The sequence below is a fragment of the Toxorhynchites rutilus genome, chromosome 2 (genome assembly GCF_029784135.1).
Source record: "Toxorhynchites rutilus septentrionalis strain SRP chromosome 2, ASM2978413v1, whole genome shotgun sequence".
Lineage (NCBI taxonomy): Eukaryota > Metazoa > Arthropoda > Insecta > Diptera > Culicidae > Toxorhynchites > Toxorhynchites rutilus.
The window spans coordinates 291,442,018-291,454,686 of record NC_073745.1 but is presented as its reverse complement, the minus strand read 5'-3'; the positions used below and the strand labels follow the sequence as shown (position 1 = coordinate 291,454,686).

At 38.9% G+C, this 12,669-nt stretch overlaps 1 protein-coding gene across 2 annotated transcripts in view; it reads right to left on the bottom strand.

Moving 5' to 3' along the window:
* Positions 1–9,255, bottom strand: part of LOC129765018 (protein bric-a-brac 1) — a 405,505-nt gene extending 396,250 nt beyond the window's left edge. For both annotated transcript variants that reach the window (XM_055764800.1, XM_055764801.1), the window contains exon 1: positions 6,405–9,255. In XM_055764800.1, coding sequence (XP_055620775.1) covers positions 6,405–7,574 — 1,170 coding nt within the window. In that variant the 5' untranslated portion in view covers positions 7,575–9,255. The remainder of the gene's footprint in view (positions 1–6,404) is intronic.
* Between the last annotated feature and the right edge of the window lie 3,414 nt (positions 9,256–12,669).

Sequence of the window (12,669 nt, the reverse complement as noted above, 5' to 3'; positions counted from 1 at the left end):
TCCATTTTCCGACAGCAGGTACTTATCAGTTGGAAGAATCATAGATAGGAGTTGAACTTGGAAGTAGTTATAATATAATATATTTGAAGCAAAGTTTCGACGAGAGTCTGGTTTAAAGGGTTAAACATCGATCGAGACTTCGTGCTCAATTCACATTTTTAACAATCACGACCCTAGGATCGATCGATCGATACTTCGTGCTCAATTCACATTTTTAACAATCACGACCCTAGGATAGTTAATCTACAACAACTGGTGATATAGTTATTACGACACTACAGACAATGTTCCAGACAAGGATTATTTATATATGACAAAAAAGGAAAAAATGCTGTTTTACCCTTACTGAGTTTAAGTTTCATATGAATTAATAAATGATAGCTCTTATCTTCTTCAACGAAATTTAATAGATAAAGGAAATGGGATGGTTTTACTAAAGGTAATTTGGTCACAATTTCTTCTGTAAATCATTATAAAATAGTGTCGAGTTTCTCGTGTTTATGTTGGAATGTCTAGATAAAATTTATTCGAACTAAGGACTATTGAGAATATATAGCGGCTTTTTCAGGGTCATTTGGAATGTTAAAATAGTAAAATTAACGGTTTTCTGAACAATTAAAAGAACTTCATTCAAATGCGACAGTTCCGAACAATCACAGTCCTATGTCAAGCTACAGTGTGTGCCCCTAGGCTCAGATCTATCTACTCTTTGCCTCATTGGGACGTCCATCTGCAGAGCAGGACTTCACTGAATATAAGGTGGTCGGAAAATGGGCCGGAAATGGGAAATGGGAAATCAGATAAATCATAACAAATACAATTTGAGTTCCTCACACACCTGGTGATGAATGACCCCATATCTCTCGTTGTAACTTCGTGAAGGAACCAAATATCAAAAACTGCTATTGTCATAACATTCTTGAGATTATAAGGTATCCGAAAATGTAAAAATTCTTTGAACAAAACCGTAATCCTTTTGAATCCGGACGGCTTTTTTAGTTCTTCGTGTATGTTTTATTCACAACGCCTTATTAGATCCGTACAACTCGTTCTTGAACAGATTTGCTTTGCAATCAAAGGTTTCCGTGTTACAAATTTCAAATATTGAGTGTACAAGTATCCATAAAGAATTTATAAAATGTAGTAAATGCCGTACAATTGGTACTATACTGAAGTTGGCATGACATGTATTCTAAAAACTCAGTATCTCATTTCATTTGATTAATCCAATGTATCATCTTGATATGGTCGAATATGGTACCAGAAAAACGCCATTTTCGGGAAATTTTATTTAATTTGTTTCTTAAGTATAAATTCAACATATACTTGTCGAAGCTTATAGAGAATATAGTCCATTTGTAAGCTTCTATGAAAAGTGGCTTAAACGATTCAGATTTTGCAATGATTTTAATTTGGATGATAAGGAATATGGGAAGCAACCGAAAAAATTGGAAATAAAAGACACCTACCATCTGAAAGCTACCGACTACAATTAATACATTTTAACAGAGCTCGTAAAACGACCGAAATGTGAGCACAGATATAGCAAGATAACTCAACAGCATAACCACATGTTGATAGAAATATAGCAACATTGAACAACAATGTTGAGTGATTTGTCAGGAATTATTCAGATTACCAGAGAGACCCTCCCTTGAACTAGATCTTATAAAGAAATAAAAAAAATTAAGAAATCAAAAATGACCCCTAGAAACAACTAGCTTCTAACTGCTCGTATCCCCCGCTCTCAACTCTCCAGACCATTGAGGGCACAAGGCATACAATCGGATATCCCCGTCCGGTATATCTTAGGTAACCGCGATCCTGATCTTCTGCTCCATCTATACCTGTTCCTCAGAAACGCCGATGTCAACGTTTAATGATGTTTCCTTCGTTGTGTCCCTGTTTCATATCCCTCCTATCCGATCTATAAACTTTTACTAAGTCGCGGCAATACATACACACACTCTTTACAGATACACGGGCCGAAGGTTGTGCAGTCCACTGATGATTCAACAAGAGCCAAAGGTTGTACCGCTCATGACAACTCTGCACGAGCTGATGATTGCGCCGGCTAGTGATCATTCTATACTGGATTCCTCGAGTCGAGAAAGACGCACCACGCTAGATATGGGGTGCAGACTAGTTGCTGATTAACGGTCAGCTGCATCCCAATAGGAAGTATCCCGTGTCGGGCACACGTACAGAGCATTGAAGACTGCAACATCCCAATTATGAGAACACTTGTAATACTAACCTCGAGCCAACCGCGAGTAATCGGTTACATATTACTAACATAGTTGTAAGCAAACATTGTCAAAATATTGAACTACCGGCCCCGTAAGGCTGACGCCATATGAGCCTTAATAAAAATATATATTTTGGATAAAAAAAAACTGCTCGTATCCGTGTATTGTCCGTGTATGGGTCAAGGTTGTGGCTTCCGATGTAGCATACTTTGAATGAAATACCAGTAATTTTTATGTTAAAACGAATGATTTTTTTTTATCAATGAAGCCGTAAAGTCATACTTGTAGGGAGCGTGTGGGTAAGACAGGCATTGGGAGCAAAATAGACACAGGATTGATTTCAATAGATTAATGCTGAATTCTATGTTGATGATCACAAATGGTAAACAAAAACAGAAACCAAAAATCATATATGATTTTGCGTGCGGATGTAATTTTCTCAGCTTTGCGATGAGGCATTTTAAGTGTTTTAACCCTTTGTAAGGCAGTGAAAACTAGGCAACCCAACGACTCCAACTTCAAAGAACATAATTCTTACATGAGGAATAACATCTATTTACCATTGATAAAAAATTAACTATTGAAACAGTTTAAAAAATTGGTGACAATATATTTGCCACTGCCCGCTAATCCCTAAAACACTGCCTCAAGTGAACTTGTAAGTTCACTTTATTGCGTCTCTGGTTATGCAAAAATCAAAACAATATTTCTAGTGCAGCGAAAAAGAGTTCTTTTTATATAGAGTTACCAAGAAAAAAAATCAAATATGAATTTTTCATCAAATACATAATTTATTAGATTGAAAAGTAGATCCCAGTAGATCCTAAATAATACGTTTACAGTGAAAAACTTAACAGCTTGTTGCAATTTCAACGAATTTTTGGTTTTGTTACATAAAAATTGACCTCCAAATCAATATCGTACATTTTTAGCAGCCCAAAAAAATGGAGTACCACCAGATACCTTTAAAAGTTTCTGGTTAATTAAAATATCGAAATGATATGCCAAGAGCACCGAAAAAAATATTTTTCGTGGGTGGCAATATAGTTGTCACGACCTTATAAAGGGTTAATTTCTTTTTTTTTTTCACTGGAATTTACCTCCCACTATTTATCATCAAAGCGATGTTATTTATTTATTCATTTATTTCTCATTAGTAACATGAGACTTCAGTTATTTTTGAATGTTACATTTTTGGGCATGTACCAAAAGGTAAATTCAGCCTTTTAATTTCGAGGGTCTTCGTAGCTTAATTGGTGGCGTGTCAGCTACTAAGTGAACGATCATGAGCTCATAGCTCAGGGCCCTCAACTGACCATCTGTGTGTGTTATTCTAGCTACTACGTCCACGCCACAATCATCATGTGACGGTAATCCCAGTCCCTTACCGCTCACGTTACGTTCTGCTGCATCGATTATTTTCACTATAAATAACACAACAATGGCTTCCCGCTGTGAACAGTCCAACTGTTAACAATCGAACAATATGAATATTCTTACGCCGAAAAAGGTGGCATGTGTATGGATAGAATAGGAATACTCTTACGCCTAAATGGCTACTGTGCAATCGATAAAACAAATGTCTATCGATAGATAGGATTACTCCTATGCCTAAAAAATGGCTAGGGGAGGACGGGGTAAGACGGCCACCCTAAGCATAGAGTACAATTAAACACGATGCATACAAAATTGAGGCATTTCATTATGTCAGCATCGATCTTCAGGATGCTTTCCGCAATCATGTTGACTTCCAAAAGTTTTTCTTTAATTTTCATAATGTTATATGATAAATTAAAAAAGGTATGAAAAAGGTGCTACTAAAATCAAGACAGGTCAAGTTGGCCACCACTAAGGGTAAGACGGTCACATGAAATGACTCGTGAATCTAGGCGTTTAGAGGATGATTGTTTCCGGCAAAATTGTGCTACATATCAAGGTCGTTGTATTTCAGATCTAGCGTGACGAGAGTGGGAGGTGTTATTTATAGGTTATAGGTAACTATAACGTGCTTAATGTGCAACCCTTGCGAAATTATCATAATTAAAATTTATTATGTTTGGTGTCCGAAAAAAAACATCAAATTTATCATTAATGCGCCTTGAGTTATTCAACCAACATGATGTTCACATTCAATTCGTCAATTAGGCGCGTTCAAATGTACGTTTATGGAAAATCTCATCTCTTAGAATAGTGGCCACCTTGCCCCCGCTATGAGTCAAGCAAAAGTGTCTCAATAATTCTATGAAACACTTCAAAAACATACCGTTTTCTATACAAACACACTCATACGTCCCGTGTGTTTATTATTGTAACATTGGTTTCACAGGACACTAAAACACTAAATTTCTTGCAAGCAAAATAACAAATCGGTGCTCGTCGCCATCTGAAAAGTTCATTTTTATTGTTTTTCATGACGTTTCACCTATACACACGCAAAAATGGGTATACATGATTGAGTGTAATGCAATACACCAAACTAATGTGTTATAATTGTCCAGTAGTTGATTGTTTCAATAATCTAGAGAGTGGCCATCTTACCCCGGGTGGCCGTCTTCCCCCGTTCTCCACTACAGTGTAATATACAACAAAAATTATCTCAAGAATAAATTTAGCTCTTTCACAGCTGAATTGCTAGATGAGCCTAGTAAAATAAACAGATGGGATAAAAAAAGGTAAGTTCATTTTTAACTGACAATTTGAATTTTTTGAATAGTTGTACTGGTGAGGTAAAATGGATAGTTTTCATGGGAATGAGAAGGACATCGAAAAGTCTTTGATACTTCTGTTTATTCTTTTCCTCTTATTCGCTGTATTCTATTTTTCGGTCTGTTTTAATTTCAGTAAAAGCCATTGGTATACACTTGTTTTGTGAAACATTTAACCGATTAATTTGAAAAAGCAGTATAGGGATACTTCGATATAACGTACATTTTTTATATTTTGTACATGTACATTTTACTTTCGAATTGTACGTTTAATCGAAGCATAATAAAGAACTCTGAGACGTAGCTTGTATTACTTTATTGTATTGCTGAATCCGGAATCACAAAACAGTGGTACTTCAGGATTGATTAAAGGCACAAAACAAGCTTTAGTATCAAAATACTGAGAATTTATTGTACTTTCAGAAAAAAAATGTTCAAAAACATATTCCTTTGGACTTTGAAAAAGTGTACGTTATATCGACGTAAAATGCACGTTATATCGAGTGACGTTACATCAAGCGTACTTTATAACGAGGGTATGTTATATCGAAGTTGCCCTGTATATTGAGGTGCATGAAACTATGTTTAAGTTTTTTTTCAGTATTATAGTGACTTTGAACACTTTTGTCTGGTTCGTCACTTTTACCTTCCATTTTGGAAGACTATCGAGAGTGAGAATTGAACTCGTGACCTTTAGCGTTAGAGGTACAACTACGCCAGATCGCCTCCACTACATTCAAGTTTTGGGAAACATAAGTTTCCAAGGATACAATCGAAGTTCTTCTTAAGCTGTTCATATAACTCCACTTCCCCTACACCCAATAGTTTTATCGAACTTTTGAAATTAAAAAAAAATATTATTCATACGTTTATAGAAATGTTACTCAAAATCCTTACAAAAAACAATAAATTATCCAGTTGCAAAACGGGTCTCCGTAGTCATAACGGCTGCGCGTCCGCTTATCAAGCGATCATGCGAGGGGTTTATTCCCAAGATCCTCTATCGATTTGATATTCTGATATGTCTTTTTCAAAGCTAGAAGCAAATAAACTTTGTAGTTTAGAGCCTTTTTAATAGAAAAAAATAATCAATCAATCCATTTGCAAATTTTTACACGAACAACATTAAGAAAGGAGAGAGAGGAATAATGATTTTATTGTAATCCAGAATCTAGCTTTCACTTTCTTTTTTTCTTTAAAAAAAATGTTTTTGCAGAGTTCCGCACAGGACGCAGTTTAACTATACAATCAATGATTTTTGATTTAAAATCATGAAACTTTTTCGGTCTTTTTCGAATAAAAAAAATCTTTTCATTCAGAATAATATTTCCACTCGTGGAAAAAAGGTGGTTTCTCATTCCGAGCGCGTATAATGAACACACATTGAGTATTTATCCTCTAGCCTTTAAATTCTTGAAGAACTTTCAATATACAACAATGGATTACATACCCTTTCTTCCTCACGGATCATCTCGGCGATGCCCGGCTTTATCTCCATATCGTCCGGATGGTTGGTCATGGTGGACAGCGACGACAGGCCAGCCATCTGGTCGAGCGCAGGTGGGATGGGAAACTGTGGCAGCGGGTTCGGCGTCGAAGCCGGTTGCGCAATCGAGGACGGAGTCGGAGCGATCGGCGAGGGAACCTCCAGTGTGTCCGGAGTGCTGTCGGCCGGGCTGCCAACACTGCTCCGCTCGCCCGACGGCCAACGGCGCTTGCGATTGTTCTTCGGGGTGGAAGCCTGCACGGTATCGAGAGCCGCACTCAGGGGCCACTCGCCGGAGGCAGCCGCTGCAGCTGCCGCCGCCACCACATTCAACTCGCGGGACATATCCCGCGAGAGATCTCTCGGGAAATCCCTGACGGAGATATCCCGGCTCGGTTCCCGCTCCCGGGATGTTCTGGCCTTCTTGGACAGGTGAGTCGGTGTGTTATTGTTGTTGTTGTTATTGTTGTGAGACAAGTCGGTCTGTGCAAGACGATTCTCACTCTTTATAGCATCCCGGGACAAATTGCGGTTGCTTTCGTTGGTGGCAATATTCTCATCCTGGTCGCCTCCCGACGGCTCTGCGTTTTCAACTTGATTCACCTCCTGGTCACCATTTACGTCGGCTAGACCACGAATCTTCAGCATCTCGGCGATTTTGAGCAGAGGCCCTATTTGATCCTGACTCACGTTGATCTCTCCCTTGTACATAAAGTCAACGATAGCCTTCAGCTCGGGCCATTTCACATCTCGCATGATAACGATGGGATGCTGACAGGGGTTGTCGAAGAAAAGCGTCTGAAAGTACGGGCTGCACGCCGAGAGGACCATCTTGTGAGCCTTGATCGATTGGCCATCGCAGGCCAGCGTCACATCCACAAAGGATTCGCTTTGCAGCAGCTGGTCGAACACGCTGGTTAGGTTTGTTTGGTAATTATTCCACCGGAGACAGAACTGCTGGTTCTGGTTCATTGTTGGTTTTAGCAGATGTTCCGATTTGTCTAGGAGGCTGGCTCGTTTGAATCCCGCTCCCGCGAGGCCACCGATCGTCGAAGGGACCGATGCTGGACGGCGATCTGAACTGTCCAGTCCGGTGGGGGGCGAATCGACCGGAGGCGGAGTATCTGCTGGCATTTTGGTTCAAATGTCACCACTAGTATACACGTATTGTTTTGTAACGGCTATTAACACACTCAATTACTTGTTTCACCCGGAACCATTTCCTTGCACTGGATACATCAAACTCGGATGGGTTTCAGTTCTAATCAAAACAAGCACCAGGATCACACTAACACAGATACATACTCGAGAGCGCGTGGAGGATTTAGCTATTTCCTGTTTGTATGTAACACTCGATTTTATCAGGTGGGACCGAGCGATGCACCCAATTTGCGCTCTCACACCCACACACACACACACACACCCACTTGCTCTGGATGTGGAGCAATGTGGAGCTTCCACTGATTCTCGGGTTCTTACGTCTCAAAAATTCGTTAACGGAACAACGTCTCTTGTTATGCGTATCATGTGCCGCACTTTGAGAATACACGATTTCTTCCGCCAACTTATTTTCTTCCGCTTAATGCTATCGTGACGACAACCACGGTGACACACAATTGTCATCAAGTTTCTTTGCTTATTCTCGCCTTTTGTCTAATGCTCTTCAACACTTACACTTGTTTTGGGTTGGTCTTGTGGTGGTCGAGGGGGAGGGAATCTCTGGCTGAGGCAATCCCAGCAGCACTCCCCACCAATTTTCCGGTGTTTTATGTATATAAATGGTGTATTTACGATCGACCATATAAATAATTCAGCAGAAATGTCACACCGGTTTTCTATGTATATTTTTCTCTGTTTGTTTAATTTTATCGTGTCTTGATATTTAAGGGTATTTCGCCATTCCGTTCCCCAAGAAAGCGCGCACTTCCCAAGTTTTTTTCTGCTTGCTTTCTGGTAATCGTATTTTAATGATTCGTTCCTTCTTATTGCGTTTTTTTTCCTTTCTAGCTAACCACTTCTTCGGGGTTCACCTCTCTATTCACTTACATTTTATTTCCATATTTCCTAACACAGTTTAATTGCTCTTTCTCATTTTGGTAATTATAATTACCCAAAATTTTCATTACTTCCACTAAAAGGTTTCGGCGTTCTGCTTCTTCTTTGCGTTTTTCCTCCCGCAGAGACCTCTTCGAACAGCCAAACAACACACTAAGATAAAAAAAAGTGGTGGAAATATTTATATTTCGCCTTGAAGTTCTTCGTTCGACTCCGCTAAGCGACTTTCGACTCTGCTGTGTGTGTGTGTGTTCTCTGCTCTCTATCTCGAGACCGATATTTACTTTTATTGCGCAAACAATAAAAATTATAAATCCATCCAAACAATAGTAATTTTTATTGCTTGATGTGTTTTTATTTTTTTCGACTTCTTTCGGCCCCTTTTGGTTTCCTTTCCACTTCACGTTCACGCGGTTTTTACAGGTTCTGACTGTTGGTTCGGCACCGGTCCGCTCCGCGTTTTTCGACAATGTAATATTTCCAAACTGCGAAAAACTGCGAATTATTAGTGATAATCATCTGATAATCACACACACAGGATGATCACTGCACCGCACACAGAAGAGGGAGAGCGACACTTTTCGCGAATACTATTGTTTGCGGTAGGTTCTTTGTTGGAATCAACGGGCGCCAAACCCTTCCGATCTGTTATTATTGTTGTACCTGCAACACCCGACGCAACGACATTTGGAATCGCACTGACGAAGACAACGACGACCGCACGTAACAACCGCACTGACTCTTGCAACACCACTATGGAAGCGCGCGCCCTCCACTGAAGCACCAGCAGCCACAGCACTCGGCGGAAGAGCAAAAAAATAAATAGAGACGAACCCCTCGGTCGTTCGGCACCCGAAGCCGTTGCTTGCCGCTTATGTGTATCTCTTTCCACACACCAACGCGCTCTCGCTTGTGTTCTTCGCTCACAGCATGTGCATGCCAGGTCTCCCTCTCTCCTATCTGGAGCCACAAAAACAACGTGCTTTCAACGAACACACCACTCACTGTGTGTGCGTGTGGTCGTGTTTTGCAACCCGCGCGATGCACTGTATGCTCTGTTTGTTTTTATAAACACACCATCCGAATAGTATATATTCGCCCACTTGGGCTCGACCAAACCCACACACTCTCGCACAGCGCAAACCCGAACACAACCGAGCCGCGACGATGATGATGATGATGACTTCTAAGCACCCGAAGACATCAACCATCCCCGCGATGATCATCGCGACGATGATAATGACGATCCCCCACTATCGCGAGAAAGCGCACTGAATGCGCGAGCGAGAGGGCACGAGAGCGAGCGAGCGATTTCTACGGTGCACACATTTCGCAATGCCGCGACGCTGATATATGCAAGAGGTGCAAACTAGTATAACCATAAACTATGGGTAAAGTTCGGTCCAAGCGCGCCAAAGTGGTGGAGTGAGTGAGAGAAGAAAAGAATTATGGACGGCCTCCGACGGAGCCGGATCGGATCGAGCGAAGTGGGTGGTGGGGCAGCACGAGGTTCGCCCTCCGTGAGAGAGGCGGTGCTATTTCGGAGTGTTGTGTTTTTTTTTTCACTTACTGCCCCGTTCGGTTCGTGCGAGGAGTGATGGCTATCTTTTTTTCTTGTGTTCGTTTCGTTGTTTGCTTTCTTGTTCGCTTTGTTTCAACTTGCTGTATTTAACGCTCTTTTTTAAAATATTTATATAAAGTGCTGCGAGAGGAAACTTATTGCAGTTTTTTGTCGGTGCTGAAAGAATCATGCGTGCTGCTGCTGCATCGGACGCGGGATTCTCTCTGCACGCAAGAGTAATTTGTTCTGAGATCATAGCTTATTGGGAAATTTTGAGCGTTTCTCGGCAAATAATTTCTATTATCTTATGAGGAAGCGTTTTTGTTCAATATAAAGTTTTCTTTTGAAAAATATTCAAAATTATGTAATTGTTGGTTGAAACATTTCTATATCCAAGGAACTTCTTTTGAGTTTTAGCATGACTTCGGTTAGACTGCTCACTTCTTAGTTGCTCTCCGAGATCAACTTGACGGGTCGACGTCACTCCTTGACATAGAGGATTCGCTATTTCTTTCATTACGTAATACCCCTGGATCCTCCTTGAAGCCTTTGAAATCTTCTCTTCTCAATAGCTTCAGGTTATTTTTCGGACATGCTACTGTGGAAACCTGTTAGTCGCAGGCGGAGTTCTTTTTTCAAATAGACCTTTTTTGAAACATAAAACTTACTGATGATTTATTCAAAGTGTGCTGAATTCTTGGCTCATGTTTCAGGCAATACACAGATTCCACTATGAAGCAATTCCATACCAAATCGACCGACTGCTGTCCCGAAACTCTCAGATTTTTTGACGTAGGACTACGTCTTTCATTTCTCTACCGGGGTGTGAATTCAAAGTTCCGAAAACGAAAGCGTTATTATTTATTTATTTATTTGATTCGTATTCGTATTATCCACACAAGCTTATTCATGTTCGACCATGCACGTATTCTAGCTAAATCTTCATTGATTTTCTTTTAAATTATTGTTGCCGTATTATCCAGACAGTCAAAGCAGATTTGAACATCGTCCTCAAAGATATGAATTTTACAGAATTTCAATACTCGAGGAAGATCGTTTATGTATAGAGAGAACAATATTGAACCTAGAATTGAGCAAAAAAAATTGAAAAATTATGTTTGAGCTATTTTTTTGCAAAACATTTCGTGGGAAGTTATGTCAAAGGCATTAGCATTAGTATTAGCATTGAGCAAGTTGCACAATATCGTAGGTGGTACGAATTCAGAACTGTTAGGTCAAAAGCTAGCCTTCATCCGTTGCTGATGATTAGTAATATCTATTAGATTAAAGCATACTTTCTCGAACAGATAAAAATTGTCCTGGCCACGTCCTTGCAACTGCTAAGGAAGGGAAGGAATATTAGTTCGACATTTACTTAAGAGAGATGCAGAGAACTCTACGACCTCTCATAAATGCCTCGGGAATTTAGGAATGTGTTAGTAGGGAAGGTAAACCATAGGATACACTCAGCCGGTGTTACTGGCGTAGCTTGTTATTTCTAAAAATTACTATTACTATTACTATTACTATTACTATTATTATTACTATTACTATTACTATTACTATTACTATTACTATTACTATTACTATTACTATTACTATTACTATTACTATTACTATTACTATTACTATTACTATTACTATTACTATTACTATTACTATTACTATTACTATTACTATTACTATTACTATTACTATTACTATTACTATTACTATTACTATTACTATTACTATTACTATTACTATTACTATTACTATTACTATTACTATTACTATTACTATTACTATTACTATTACTATTACTATTACTATTACTATTACTATTACTATTACTATTACTATTACTATTACTATTACTATTACTATTACTATTACTATTACTATTACTATTACTTAAGGGCATCTGCTGAGGAAATTGGTTAGTAAAGTTATGTTATATAATCACATAAATGTACTCCCTTTCGTGGGAAATTATGTTATTTAGGCTTTAGAAAAATCGAGAAGTAATAGAACAACTGGTTGACCCTTATCTAAGAACAACCCGATGTCATCAAATACCTTCAGCATAGCAGTTTTTATACTATGTTTAGGCCGATATCCAGATTCAATTGCATTTAACAGATTATTTTGATTTATATAAAGGCAGATTTGGTTTTTCACAATTCGTTTGAATACCTTAGATAACGCACAAAGTATGCTTATCGGACGTAGATTCTCAATATTGTTTGAATTAGTTTTCTTCTTGATCGGAATTATTTTCGACTTCTTCCAGTTGTTATAATGCAGTTGAATAAGTGAACTATAGGTATAATCACAAGTGGATTGGTTGCCTTCAGAAATTTGATTGGAAGCAAATCATGACCTGTAGCATTAGATTTCATGTGGAATAATGCAATTACAACATCAATTTCACTTATTCGATCGAAATCAAATGAATTTCGTGTAAAAGAGAATCGAGTGTTGTTGATTTCAATAAAGCTCGATCTTTCAGAAAAATTGCTAACAAAAAATCATTTATTTCATTTGGATCAAATTACATAGGAGACGATTTCTTATATTCACCTAGACCTACGATTTTCAATTCTTTCCATAATTGTTTAGAAGAAGCAATGG